Here is a 15,825-nt window from a genome sequence, read left to right on the forward strand (position 1 = left end):
CGTAATGAAAACATTTTCCATGCGGCTACGTTATTCTTCACAACTATAATTGTTAACGGATGCGACAAGGTTTGCCTACTCACTCCCTATTATTAAACATTTAATTTGTTTCTATTAAGATGACTATTTAAATAACACAATGGGAAGTCTTTTATGAATATATTTTTTTCCATATTTTGGAATTTATTCTTAGAAGAGATTGTCTAAGTACTTACAACTCTCTCTCTAGGAAATTATCTAAACTTATAGCTATATTATGAAGAAAAAATCTTTTCAAAAGTATGCAAAATAACTCTATAAAACACTATGACTGCTAACTAATACCAAAAACAATACTCTCTCCGTTAAATTCTTATACTGGTTATCATCTGAATTTCATTTCCATTCAAATAGCCATATCCTCTCCTTGGCCTCTAAATACATAACTTTGGAAGTATTTCTCACTCTCATGACATTCTGCCTCTTTATATGTTGGCACTTGTGTCAACTATAATTAAGCACTTATTTGAGTAATGTTTAACGTCTAACTTTGTCAATAGATAATATGCTATGGAAGAGCAGAGACCACAACTATTTGGTCACCTTTACACCCAAATGTCAAGCACACAGCAGGCAATCTTATTTATTCATTCATTGATATATAATGGTTTAAAATTTTGTGCAGGATATTTTGCTATGGGGAAATAAATAGAAATACATGACAGTCCTTGCCTTTAAGGAGTTGTAATAATAATAATAATCCTTTACTATTATTTTTATTTTAATATGCTGTAGGAGAAAGTTCATGGACTTTAAAACCTGATGGGTTAGGGGCGCCTGGGTGGCTCAGTCATTAAGTGTCTGCCTTCAGCTTAGGCATGATCCCAGGATCCTGGGATGGAACCTTGAATCTGGCTCCCTGCTCAGCAGGAAGCCAGCTTCTTCCTCTCCCACTCCCCCTGCTTGTGTTCCCTCTCTCACTGTGTCTCTCTCTATCAAATAAATGAATAAAATCTTGGGGAAAAAAAGAGATGGATTTGATTTTGACTCTCATTTATCATCCATTGGCTATATGATATTGGACAAATTAGTTAACTTGTTGAAACCTCACATTGTTAATCATCTGCAAAGCAGGGGTAATACTTGTTTCACAAATTATTGTAAGGTTAAATAAAGTCATGGATGCAAAATTTTGTTACAGCTCTTATAAATTAGAGAGTAATCCATTGTTTTTTTGTTGAATGAATGAATAAAGCCTTGTCAATTTTGGATTTTCTTCCTTTTTGCCGCTGGTTTATTCACTTTCTTCCCATTATCATTGTCTGATCAACAGTAAAGACAAACATTTCACACCTAGGCTGGTGATTCTTGCTCCCATTTCTATGATCACCTTCTAATCTATTATCACATAATTCTTCCCAGAGTTTTGTCATTATCCCCAACTTTTTACCAGAAAAAACTTACTACAATTTTTAAGGATCCTTGACAGTTGGTCCCAGGAGTCCATTCTATCTCAGTGCCCTCACCTCTAATTATGACCTGCTCATACAGAAGATACAGATATAATAAAGAGAGAGAAAAACATGGATAAGCTGTATAAAATAAACTCAGATGACAGGTACAACAGAGACAGCATGACAACTTAGGTTTTATTTCTTCTACAAATATTTTCCAACTCCCCAGGGTAATTTCTTACTTCTTCCTCCAGGCTATTATGCATATATCTAGCACAAATACTACACTATGCTGCAATTATTTGAGTAGGCATTGTCTCTAGCTCCCTCCTCACTTATTAATTCGACAAATATTCAAATGTGCAGCACAATGTACAAAGTGCCCCTCTTGGCTCTTCCTAATAATCACCGAGCTCCTTGACAGTGAAAACCATATCGTAGTCATTTTCATACTCTCAATGCAAATACAATACAGAAATCACCAATGGATACTGATGGAATAAGCCAATGAGTGAGTAAGAAAATGCATGAACAAAATGGCAAATCTATTTATTATACTTGAAACATTTTGCTCTATTCTACCCTTGAGTTTTGTAGGCTGTATTTTCTTGAAATGGGAAATAAATTTGGTTATTATAGGGAACTTATTTGATGAGTACCACCTGGCTCATCTTTTATTCTTGCCATAAGATGAATTTCCCATCATAAGACTTATTCTTAGAAAGAAATTATAAAATAATGCATGCACACGATGCCAATTGAACACTTTAAAATATGCAGAGAAAACAAGCCTTTTTTTCCTCACGATCCTATCTTCCACTTGCCCCAAATATTATAGGTTTTGTAAGTACGCTTCCAGATCTATTTCCTGTGTATTTCAAATATACTTCCTATGCATTTTTGAGAGTTAAGACATTGTCTCTAGAAGGCTGCTCTCAGGGGCTTACCTAAGGCCCTAAAATAGGATATTGGTGCAGATTCCTATCCCAATCTTTTAAGTCAAGTTATTACCAAGCTTCTTAAAAATAACAAGGTGATGTAGGGTTTCAATGGGATGCAGCAAAACTCATCTCTATCCAAGATTTCTCTCCCTCCTTGTCACATGCCTATTTATGGCTAATCAAAATAAGTACTTTTATGTTCTAACAAGCTTTAAAATTAGAATCCATTTTACCTCTACTATTATTTTTTATCCCTCTGTTTTCAGATTTTTTATTTCCTATTACAAATTAGAAACTGGCCGAAGATAATATAAAAGACCTAAATACAATAAAAATTTATCTAAACTCTTTTATATTCTAAATGCTAATCATAAAAATTCCTTTGGCAAATAAGTGGCTTATAATGTAGTATGGTGTCAAAAGTGTTCAACTAGACATTAGATGTCTTGGGTTTTATTTTTATTTTATAAAGATTTTATTTGTTTCCTTGTTTGTTTACTTGAGAGAGAGAGGGCAATAGAGAGAGCACACGAGTGAGGGCAGGGGAGCAGAGAGGCAGAAGGACAGGGAGAAACAGACTTCCTACTGAGCAGGGAGCCCAACATGAGGCTCAGCTTGATCCCAGAACCCTGGGATCATGATCTGAGCCAAAGGTAGATGCTTAACTGACTGAACTACCCGGGGCTCAAGATATCTTGGACTATAGACCCAGTTCTTCCACTTGGATAAGTCATAAACCCTCTGAGTCTTGGGGGTTTTTTGTGTTTTGCTTGTTTCAGGGTTTTTTGTTGTTGTTGTTGTTATTGTTTTTGTTTTTGTTTTTAGCCTTAAATAGAGATAATATTCATTCAACACTTTTTCATTTATGCAACAAATATTCATTGAGTATCTATTTTGTGCCAGGAGCTGATTCAAGACACTGGAAAAGCCATAGTCAAAACAGACTAAATTCCCTCCCTTCGTGAACTGTTCACTCTAAAAGGGGAAGAGACAATAAATTAGACTGACTAATAAAGGTATCACTATACATATGCACAAAACTACATGCTGGTGAGGAGGTAGATTGGTGGGAACTCTCATACATTGCTGGTAAGGATACAAAATGGTGCAACCACATTGGCAGAGTCTTATAAAGTTACACATTTTAACACAGCAATCCTGTTTCTAGGTATTTATCTAAGAGAAAATGAAAACATGGCCCAAATAAAGACCTGCAGATGAAGAAATATAACCCCAGAGCAGAAAGAACACAAAAGACAATCAGTACATTTATACAGTGGAATACTACCCAGTAATAAACAGTAATAAACTGATGCAGACAACAATATGAGTAAATCTCAATAGCATTATAATAAGTGGGGAAGGGGGGAAGCAGGTACAGAAGGTTCAATACTCTATAATTCAATTTATGTGAAATTCTAGAAAATGTAAAACTTCAGAGACAGAAATCATATCAGTAATTTTCAGAGATTGTGGTTTGGGGTGAGAGATTGACTTCAAAAGGGCATAAAGAAACATTCTGGGAAATGTCCTATGATGTTTCAATTATGCTGTCATTCATTTGTCAAGACTCATTTGAGGATATACTTAAAGGGGTATATTTTATTGTGTGTAAAAATAATGCCTCGATAACTCTTACTTTTAAAAAGATATGTAAATTATGTAATATTTTAGATAGAGGCAAGAGAGAGAGAAGGGAGTTGACATTTTAGTTAGAAAGTCCTTGAGTAGATAATTTTGAAGGAAGTAAAGGAGCAAACTAAATAGATATCTGGAGAAGGACATTCAGGCAAAAAGAACTGCAAATGTGAAAACTGAGAAGCAGAAACGTGCCAAGTGTGTTTACAGAAGAGCAAGCAGATCAGTGTGGCTATAGAGCAGGGGGTTGAGGAAGCAGGAGATACGAGAGAACAGATCACATAACACTTGACGATAAAGGGAAGCTACCAGTGGGCTTTGAGAAGCAGAGTGACATGAGGGGACTTGAAGTTTAAGAGAAAATTCCAGATGCTTCATACAGAACAGTCTATGAAAAAACAAGTATAAAATCAGGAACATCAGTTGAAAGACAAACTAATAATTTAGACAAGGGATTATGGGGTGGAGAGGGTGGCAAACAGGATTTATATTCTACATAAAGCCACTTGATTTACTGAGAAATCTAGGTGTGTGACAAAGAGAATTAAGAAAAAACCCATGGTTTTTTAGTCTGAACTGCTGAAAGGATGGGATTGCCATCATTAGAAGTAGAGACTTGAGAGAATTTGCACTTACAACTGCAAACAGAGATAGGACTAACCTCTAAGCATCTACCCAGTATATGAGTTTACTAGGGCTGCCATACCAAAATATCACAGACTGTGTGGCTTAAACACCAGAAAGTTACTCTCTCACAGTTCTGGAGACAGAAAGTCCATGATCAAAGCGCCAGCAGGGTTGGTTTCCTCTGAGGTCTCTCTCTCTTGACTTGCAGATGGCTGCCCTCTTGCTATGTCTTCCCATGATCTTTTCACCATGTGTGTGCCTCCCAGTGTCTCTGTGTGTCCAAATATTTTCTTCTTATAAGCACACAGTCAGATTTTATTAGGACCCACCCCTATAACCTCACTTAACCTAAATCACCTCTTTAAAAGCCCTGTCTTCAAATGTAGCCGCATTTGGAGCTCCTGGGGATTTGGGCTTCTACATACAAACTTTGAGAGAACATAATTCAGCTTGTAAACATCCCATTTATCCTCTAAAAACTAGGTATTATAATTTTAAAAATTCTACTGTGGGTGCTTCATTCTTTTAGGTATCAAATTTTTTTTTTTAAATGGAAGAAATAAATTAGGCTCCAGCTAATTATCTTTAGAGCATGTTCTAATTGACCAAAAAGACACCAGGTACATATGTAATGAAGAGATGAGCAACACAGTGGAGTTGAGTGGAAGTAGTAGAACTGGCCTGGACACACAATGAGAACTCATATACACAACATATTTCCTAACACTTCACATATTTAAACAGTCCTGAGGAGACATTGTTTATAAAAATAGCTTTTGGGGGGGTATATAAAAACTGAGAACTATAACTATAGAATTTTTTTTAAAGATTATTTATTTATTTATTTATGTATTTGACAGACAAGATCAGAAGCAGGCAGAGAGGCAGGCAGAGAGGGGAGTGGGGGAAGCAGGCTCCCAGCTGAGCAGAGAGCCCAACACGGGGCTCGCTCCCAGGACCCTGAGATCATGACCTAAGCCGAAGGCAGAGGCTTAACCCACTGAGCCACCCAGGTGCCCCACTATAGAACGTTTTTGCAAAGTAAATTCTTCCTTTCCAGAGTCATGTTGAAATTTTCCTGTTTGTTAAAAAATAAAAATAAAGTGTATAAGCTGAACTTTTAATGTTATCAAGAATTTCAAGTATAAAAAATACCCTACGCTAACTGAATCTGGTTGGTTTTATAAAATATCTAGTAGGAACAGTATTCAGAGCAATTAACGTATTAATTTCAATAGTTAAAGGGAAGTGTTTCTTCCTCCAAAACAAGTTATTAACAATGTCTCTAAGCATTTTATTCAGTGTGACAAATACTATAAAGTATGTAGCAGTGGCACTTAAAATATTCAGCAAACTGGAGATGAATGAATAAATAATGTAGCAGCATTTTACTTGAACAAGAATAATTTCCTCAAAATTTCCCAATAGGAATGGCAGACACCTCGAGTAAAATTATCAAATCATATACAAAGTGCCAACACTGGCATTATACTCATCACATAAAGAATTCATGGCAATGTGCCCAGCAGGTGAAATACTCCATAAGCAGGAATCTGGTCCTGTTTAAGTCTGTCATCAGGTACCAAAAATGGCTGGACACTGAATCGGTTAGGAATTAAGCCTCAAGTGCCATCTCTAGCAGTTGAGGGTCATGATTCACTTGCTAGATTCCAATATAATAGATCTTCATTTCTTTAATTTTTTAAATAGACTTTATTTTTTAAAGTAGTTTTAGCTTCACAGGGATATTAAGCAGAAGATACAGACATTTCCCATATACCCCCTGCCTGGATGCATGTATCACTTCCCCCATTATCAACATTCTCCGGCAGAGTGGAACATTTGTTGTAACCCATTAACCACATTAACACATCATTATCATTCCAAGTCTATTGTTCAGGATTCACTCTTGGTGTTGGACATTCTATAGGACTGAACACGTTTATAATGTCATGTATCCACCATTACAGTAGCATACAGAGTAGTTTCACTGCTCTAAAAATCCTGTTTTATTAATGTTGAGTTTTAGATGTTCTTTGGATGCTTTAGATAACAGTTCTTTATTAGATATGTCTTTTGCAAATGTATTCTCCCAGTCTGTGGCTTGTCTTTTCCTTCTTTTAAAATTATCTTTCAAAGAGTAGAAAATTTTAATTTTAATGAGGCCCAGCTTTAATTCTTTCTTCATATATCATACCTTTGATGTTGTATCTCAAAAGTACTAACTAAACCCAAGGTCATCTAGAGTTTCTCTTATGTTATTTTCTAGGATTGTTATAGTTTTGCATTTTACATTCAGGAATATGATTCACTTTCAGTCAATTTTTATGAAGGGCATAATGTCTGTGTCAAGATTCATTTTTTTGCATGTGGATGTCCAGTTGTTCAGCACCATTTGTTAAAAAGACTATCTTTGCTCCATTTGCTTCTTTGTCAAAGTTAGTTGACTGTATTTCTGGGCTCCTATTCTGTTCCATTGATCTGTTTTTATTATTTTGCCAATACCTCACTGTCTGGACTACTGTAGCTTCATAGTAAATGTAGAAGTCAGGTAGCTCCAGTCCTCCCACTTAGTTTCTCCTTCATTATTCTGGGTCTTTGGCTCTCCATACAAACTCTAGAATCAGTTTGTTGATATCCATAAAACAACTTTCTAGGATTTTATTTGGGATTGTGTTGCATCTATAGATCAAATTGGGAAGAATTGGCGTCTTGACAATATTGAGTCTTCCTACCAATGATCATGTACTATCTCTCCATTTATTTGGGTTTTTTTATTTGTTTCATTAGAGTTTTGTCATTTTCCCATATAGATCTTATACCTATTGTGTTAGATTTATACTTCAATTTTTTTTTTTTGGTGTAAATGGTATTGTGTTTTTAATTTCAAATTCTACTTGTTCATTGCTGGTTATAGAAAAGTGATTGACTTTTGTATATCAACCTTGTATCCTGAAGCCTTGGTATAATTCCGTGTTAGTTTCAGGAGTGTTTTGTTGATTCTTCCAGACTTTCCACATAAACAATCATATCATTTATAAACAAAGACAGTTTATTTTTCCTTTTCAATCTGTATACCTTTCATTTGTTTTTCTTTTCATACTACATTTGCTCGAACTTCCAATACAATGGTGAAAAGGAGTGGTGAGAGGGGACACCCTTGACTTATTCCTGATCTCAGTGGGAAAACTAGTTTCTCATCATTAAGCATGGTGTTAGCTGTAGGTTTTTCTGCATTCTTTATCATATTGAGGAAATTTCCTTCTATTCCTAGTTTGCCAAAAGTTTTATCATGAATGCTTTTACTGTTTTTATTGATATGATCATGGAATTTATCAGCTTTAGTCTGTTGGTGGAATTCCTTGTATTACTTGATTTTTGAATGTTGAAGCAGCCTTGCATACTTGAAAAAAATCCCACTTCATTGTGGTGTAATTTTTTTTTACACATTGTTGAAGTTGAGTTGCTAATGTTTTATTGAGGATTTTTGCATATTTGGTTATGACAAATATTGGTCTGTAGTTTCCTTTTCTTATATCTTTCTATGGTTTTGATATTAGGCTAATGCTAGCCTTGTAAAAATGAATTAGGGAGTATCCTCTCTGCTTCTATCCTCTGAAAGAGATTGTAGAGAATTGATATAATGTTTTCCTTAAGCGTTTGGAAGAATACAACAGTGAATTCAACTCGGTCTGATGTTTTCTTTCTTGGAAGATTATTAATTTTTTATTCAGTTTCTTTAATAGATATAGACCTATTCAGTTTATCTATTTCTTGTGTGAGTTTTGGCAGTCTGTCTTATTCAAGGAATTAGTCCATTTTATCTAGGTTATCAATTTTGTGGGTTTATAGTATCACTTTATATTCTTTTTTAGTGCTGATGGGATCCTTAGTGATGTCCCCATCTCTCATTTAGAGATGTCCCCTCTCTCTAATATCATTCTGATATTAGCAATTTGTGTACATTCTCTTTTTTTCTTTGTTAGCCCAGGTAGAGGCTTACCAGTTTTATTGATCTTTTCAAAGAACCAGACTTTGGTCCTTTAATTATCTTTATTGGTTTCCCATTTTAAATTTCATTGATTTCTACTTTGATTTTTATTATTTCTTTCCTTTGGCTAATTTTTAAAATTAAATTTGCTTTTTTTTTTTTTTTTTTTTTAGTTTCTTAAGGTTGAAGCTGAGATCTTTGATTTGAGACACTTCTTTTTTAATCCACACATTCAATGTTATAAATTTCCATCTAAGAATTGCTTTAATTGCATCTCACAAATTTTTAAAAGCTGTGTTTTCATTTTCATTTAGTTCAAAATGATTACCTTTAATTACATTACTACTGTTCATTACACTGATTAACAAACTAGTACTTTCACCAATGAAAATCCATTTCTGACATTCAGCAAAGCCTTAGTGTTGACTGAGATGTGACTAGTAGATAGGTTTGTGGTAATTTTTTCTGGAGTTTAGGCTCTCTGCTTTAATCTTAGTTGAACACTGCTGGAGTTTAGACTCCTGATTAAAATACCAGCTACCAATGGTTGTGGGTTAACCTACATACACAGATTACTGCAGTATCTGTGCTATTTTACTATAAATTGAAACATCATTATATTCCATTTCAAATATTTCAGATTATATCCTTAAATCTAGGTCAATTCAGGAAGTGAAATAAGGTCAGTACTTTAAAGATTGTAAACTCTCTGAGAATGTTCATCACATCTCAACTAAGTGAAATGCTGTGTATTTGATACACAGTCACATGACTGGAGGCCATTCTGTGTATCTTACGAAAAGAAACCAACAGTTTTACTTGTCACTCTCCCTCTAATGTTGGATGTTCATGTAAATTTCTGTCCTTTCACAGCCCTTCGACAAGAAAGCATGAAAAATAATCACTTAATATCTGCAAACCTACAGTTAAGAAAAGGAAAATAGTAACTAAAGGTGACTCTGAAAAGTAAAATAGTTGCAAGACAGTTAAGAAGGCTTTCTCCTATCTACCAACCCTCTTGGCCCCTGAAGGAAGAAAGATGAAGACACATTGATCTAGCACTCAAGAAGGCTCATAACCCATTAGAAACAATGAAGATAAAAGAGGCAAATGATAAACTTACATTGGATGCTACTGCTAGTGAAGTTAAGACTTTATCATTAAAATAAGAATTTAGTTCAAAGCGAGAAGGAAAAACAAAGATAGCAAGTGTTTGGATTAAAAATCAAGAATGGGATGGGTTGCCAGAAGTTTCTTTACTGAATAGTCATTTATTGAGTGCCTATAATTATATTTATTTGATTCTAAGATGTCAGATAATCTATCAGCTTTTTAAAAGAGAAAAAACTCTATGTTAAATATGTCTATCAGTTCTAAGGGGCCTTCCCAAAAATGTAAAAATGTGAACATGCTCATTTTAGGACACATGCAGAGCACTTCATAAAGGCAGCAGGTTCAGAGAGTGCCTATTAGTCATGGACCTGGCATTACAGAGATTAACCTGGTGGAGTTATACATACATTACAGAAATAAATACATAAAAGTATAATTATAAACTAATGTTGCAAGAAATCTGGCTAAGTTTGTATATGAAGTAAAAATCTGATTTTAGAAAGTTGAAACACGGGGGTTTCTCTAAAGCCGAGTTTTATTCTTTATTCTTTGACTAGTGAACACTATAAAGTCAATGAGTTATGAAAGCTTCCCTTTCATTTTCTTTCTCCCTACATCGCTGAGAAATTTTCAGCCTCTGCTAAATGTTGCAATCATATCCCTTGTTCTTCCAGATGATTTATCCACCATATTGGCACCATGTGTAAATCTTCAGTCAGAACTAATTTTACAGATCCAGATTTGTACATCTTTATCCCACATTAAGATATTCATAGCATCTCAAGTTTACTCAAAACTTCTAGCTGAAGTCTTTGAGAGTCATGTTAAAGTTACTGTCCAAGAGCACGTTGTCTTGCCAAACAAGATTGGCCAGGTGATGTCAATTATTTTACATGTTCAGTTAATCAGTATGTATCACTTTCTATAGTTTATAGTTACAGTATTATGTTGGGATTGGAAGGATAAGATTATTGTATGTTTTCTACTTTAAAGAAGGCTCAAATCTAGTTGAGGAGATAAGAAAAATAATATTCTTCTATGAGTATAATGTCACTCAATAAATAATATTTATCCAGAATAGTCCTGGTTTATGTAGAGGGCTGGAACTGGAAAAGACAAAAAACAGAGGGGGGGGGGGTACCAAAACTAAACAAACAAAAAAACAAAATCTTTTCATAACCTAGCAGTAAAATCACCCCTCCTAATGGTTTGGTAATTGTTGAATATTATTTAACTCTAGTCTGTTAGTATATTGGACCTGCTCTTTGCTTTGACCCAACCAACTGCAAAGAATTAATACCACCCCAATTTTTCTTTAGCTAGCCATCTTTGAGAGCTTTAGATTATTACTATATATTGAAGGAACATTCCATCTTACATAAGCAGAATGTTTTATTCTATTTTTGCCATTTCTTAAAATCAAAGCAACCTAGAAAAAGTTATTCCCACAAACTCATTACTTATTGCTAACTTGACATATTCAGCTTGATCATCTGGTGTAATGTATATATTCTTGAAACTAAATTGATTATCTTGACACTTGCTCTTGGCAAAATGAAAAGAAAGCTTATAGCTTCAAATATAAGGTCTACATATTACCACATTATAAGGTTAGGGTGCCAGAGAAACTAGGAAAGCCTTTTTTAAAAAAATCAAAGACATTTTGTTATTTGGTTGGTAAAACTATGAATTTAAGAAAATTTGAATATAGGCGGCCTAAGTATAAAGAATATCTGAAACTCAGGTCCTAAATACGATGCCTTTTTCAATATTTTACACCTAAACAAAATATGTGAAAGCAGAGGCATATTAATTTTGCAAAGATTGCAATCTCAGATATACAGCATCCTAGCTATGACATTTTCTAAGATTTTTTTCTCATAAAAACTGTGAAAGCATGAGGCCAACAACATCAAGAAAATTTTAGGTGAGCATGAGTATAATGGCACTTATCAACTGATTGGTGTGAAAAGGTCACAGTGGCAAGAACAAGAAAACACACCAGAAGTCATATGGAATCCATGAAACAAAAAATGCTTTCAAGCACACGTATGAGACTACACAATGCATTCGCCATTATTGTTAGCAATACTTTTACTTACTTTTTTAAACACACATGACTAAAAGTACATTGATAAATATATGTTATATGCATAGCAAAGTACTGGCTTTGCTTCTCCAAAGACCAGGTGATGGCAATCCTGATCAGATTAATGAGTGCAATGTGGGTGGTACTGGGAGCCTGGGAATCACAATGTGAAAATCTAAGTGAGGATGGTACTGTACAGATATCTGATCAGCACATTTCCCAGAGAAATCGTCAAGCTCCCTGTTTCTCTTATACCCATTCCAGCACCAAATTGTACTAAAACCTCAGCACCCAGCAGGAGGAGCCAGTCTTCCCTAACTGTGGTCCAAGAGAACTTGGACAATGGGACACAGTGATTAGTACACATTCTTGCTCAGTCTTCAGAAGATTAGGTTTTGGATGCATACCCTGTGATAAAGCATAACTTAAACTTGTGGGGATCTGTTTTTAGAAAAGCAGAGATGGAAACATTGAGGGTCAGGACCCATGCAACTCTCCTCCTGATTGCCCTGAAAAGCAGGAATCATGGACAAACAAAGCTATTTTTGCTCTCCAATTATCGTCTGAGCATTTGTTTTACTGAACCCCACAATTTGTCTCGATCTCATCGTTTTTAGGGAGGTTGCAATCCCACATTTATCTGCTCTCTCACCATCATCTCTAATCTCTCTCTTTCCTCTGCCTCTATGTCCTCATTTCCAAACACACATAGCTCTTTTCTGTCACAAATTACCATTCGCAGGAATTCACTGGCCTGTCCAATGGGCACTGTTTTTCAGTTTCTTTGATAGCCAAAAGGCCTGCGCATCCTTTCTCCATGTTGTTACCGCCTACTCCCTTCTTCATCTTTTGTAGACTAGCATGTAGTTCTGCCGCCCCTCCCCACCCAATGCTGTTTCTTACATTAATGATGACCGCTCTAATGGTCTCTTGGCACAGCCTCGTCCCTTGCCTTTGATAACCTGACATTTATGGTTTTTTTTTTCTTTTTCTGATCCTTCTCTCTTATTTTTTCTTCTACCTTCAAGCTATGACCATTATTCAGCCTTTGCTTCTCTGATCTTTTTCCTTTTTAAATCCAGAGAGATACTAAGTGGTATTCCTCGGTCTGAAGTACCTTAAAAGTGGCCACTGAAGGTTCAGGAACAACTAGAAGGGTGGACAGATGGTGCCTCCCACCACTTCAAATGGGAAAGTCCTGCTTTTACCTGATTTACTTGTTCTATGTTGTTTCTTTTGGCGAGCTTATTTGGAATCTAATTTCTTGTTTTACCACTATCTCTATGACTTTTGCCAATATTTCGAAGTATTAATATGTTTCTTATATCTAGACCTGTGCCATTCCTTCCATCTAGACCTCTCTCCTACACTATTCCTCTCCTACACTATTCCTCAGCATCTTCCTAATTCCTACCAATATTTTGGTCTTCTATGTCCTCCTTCCTGGAGGAATCCAGGAAGTCCTTTATGAACCCCAAATCTGGGTAGGATGTTCTGTGTGGTACCATTGCATTCTGTATCAATCTCTTAACACAGCACTTTATTTCATTGTGTTTTCTGTTTGTCTACACTCCCTACTAAACTGGAAACTCACTGGGGACAGAATATTACATCTTTAGTGTAGTGCCTGGCATGTAATAGCTTTGAAAAATCCAAGCAGATAAATATATAGTCCAGCAAGGAGATACAAATTAGGTGACACTGCTCTCTAAAGAGAAATGAAAGGGTTATCCCTCATTCTGATCAAACTGTCCTGATTTGCCTGCTTCCTGAGTGTCCTTGGCACCTCCTTCATCCAATTCTGAGTCCTGTTCACAGCACCCACACTATTTGCTTTTTGGGGAAGTTATTTTATATTTCCACTCTGATTTTTCTTGTCTGAAAGAGACATATACTGTTAAAGATACTTACGATGACCAAGAAAAATTTGTACTAAAATTTGTACTAAAAATGATACTATTTTCAACGCTATCATTACATCATTCTCAACAAAATTCTAACATTACACTATTTTGGCCTAATTTCAACAATTCCAATGTCTTCCATAAAGGTAATAAACCTTCAAAGGATTTGATGCCATGTCTAAGAAGTTTATAGGAAATATGTTGGTGGTTAACTGACTTATAAAGGATATATTGCTTCAAATATTTGCTATACAAAAATGTATCTATATAAATGCAACCAAAAAACCCTAAAATTAAATCAAAGAAAGGAGCAACGTAATATCCACATACACTCTGCAAAAACAGGCTTAGAAAAATTCCAAACTGCTGGCGTACTAAAACTAGAAAGTGCAGTAGGTATAGACCCATGTTGAAATATAAACAGTAATATTACCTTCAACAGGCAAAGCCTGAGTACCTCCATCATAAATGCTGTAAGTTCTGAAAGCAAAAATCACATTTAAATTCAGTGAGTTTTGTTTGTGTTTGTATAATGAGAACTCAAGGATCAGTTGGGTAGCTGAAGAGAGGACTTCTAAAATCCTGTTGAACTCTGAGAGTCTGGTCAGAGACTTAGATCATGAATCAATTTAACTCACTTTATCTGCAGGACAAATTTTCTCATATTTCTTAAAACAATAGCAATTTTTGTAAAGAGGAAAGCCCACAGCCAACAGGGAAAATGTTACTTACGAGTATTGTGTCAGCAGTTCCAAATCATTATGCATGTTGATTGGATATGCTTCACTGAGTTCAAACAACTTCTCCAGGGCCTCATAAATGAAAATGATGCAAATAAGAGAAGCAAAAGCTTCTTCGGTAAACCGGGTGATATAGCAGACGAGGGAACTTGCATCAGTGGCCACGAGTATGATACACAGAGTTGCTGTCCAAAGGCCAATACTAGCTCTCAGAGATAGGTATGACAGCCCATATTCTCTAGAAGGAGGAAAAGAACAGTGGGAATAAGGTCATTTAACAGCTTGCCACCATTTTAAAAAGATGGAAATAAGTCTAATTCAGGAAGTGAAAGGAAATAAGTTTCACATCCCATGAGTATCTAAATTCAAGACTGTCTAAAGGGAACATCTAAGGAGACAAAAATAAAAGGGGTTTCTCAGTGTTTAAAGAGTATTACCTTTTAGGAATTTTACTTAACATATTACACAAATCTTTTATTTTCCCTTTCTTTCCATGGAGAGACAAGATGGCAAACTGAATCGAATCAACCACTTCTGCCTCTCCCAGCAGACCCCTAATGTGATGTTGAGAGAAGTATAAACACAGTGGAAAAATAGAGAGGGGGTAAGAGGCCAAAAGTATTTGACACTTACTTGCAAAATTTAAACAAAATCTTTTCAAACACCAAAACTGGTCCTGTACTGCCTAATATGGTAAGAGGCTGTCCACCAAAGAGAGAATAGGCTATTCCAGTCATAGATGCTCCAAAGAGAGATTCGATTGCACTCTGTGTAGAGATAGAAATAAGTCCATTACCTAAGTTGTACAGGCAACCATTATAACTAGTGGGACAATGTTTAAAATGCATGAGTATATCCTTTCTCCTTTGCTATGAAAAGTCTAGCGACCCTGGGCAGGATGTGGAGTAGGAGGATAAGAAAAGGGACAAGCGGTCAGCAGAATATGAGTGGTACTCAGTGGGGAAATGTCCTCACCACATTCCTTATCTTGCTTTTTTGGGGGGGTGGGGAAGGGTTGCCCTGTAACAGCTTACATGTGTTCGTGGTAAGTCTCAGGACAGAAGCATGGCCTGTATAAACAGGAAAAGGTGTAAGTAGGAAAAGGACTCCCTGTGAGCTGAAAACTAGAGCAGAAAGCTAGCTAAGGATCGGGGTCAGGGATGAGACCAGAACCTTGTGTGAGACTGAGAACTTGTTCTGAGGTATTCCACTCCCAGATTACCAGTTCTGCTAGCCATCCAGGAAACTCGTATGAAGAGTACAGGTACGACCACACATCAAATCTCTCCTCATGACAGACTCCAAAAGCAAATGGACACTTATCTAACTATGAATCTTAAGCACTGACT

At 35.8% G+C, this 15,825-nt stretch overlaps 1 protein-coding gene across 8 annotated transcripts in view; it reads right to left on the minus strand.

Annotated features, from left to right (window-relative positions):
* SLC4A10 (solute carrier family 4 member 10) overlaps positions 1-15,825 on the minus strand; it is a 309,943-nt gene that overhangs the window by 64,757 nt on the left and 229,361 nt on the right. For all 8 annotated transcript variants that reach the window (XM_059167179.1, XM_059167172.1, XM_059167173.1 and 5 more), the window contains 2 exons: positions 15,110-15,243; positions 14,469-14,714 (listed from right to left, as the gene is read on the minus strand). In XM_059167179.1, coding sequence (XP_059023162.1) covers positions 14,469-14,714; positions 15,110-15,243 — 380 coding nt within the window. The remainder of the gene's footprint in view (positions 1-14,468; positions 14,715-15,109; positions 15,244-15,825) is intronic.

The sequence above is a fragment of the Mustela lutreola genome, chromosome 3 (assembly GCF_030435805.1).
Source record: "Mustela lutreola isolate mMusLut2 chromosome 3, mMusLut2.pri, whole genome shotgun sequence".
Taxonomy (NCBI): Eukaryota; Metazoa; Chordata; class Mammalia; order Carnivora; family Mustelidae; genus Mustela; species Mustela lutreola.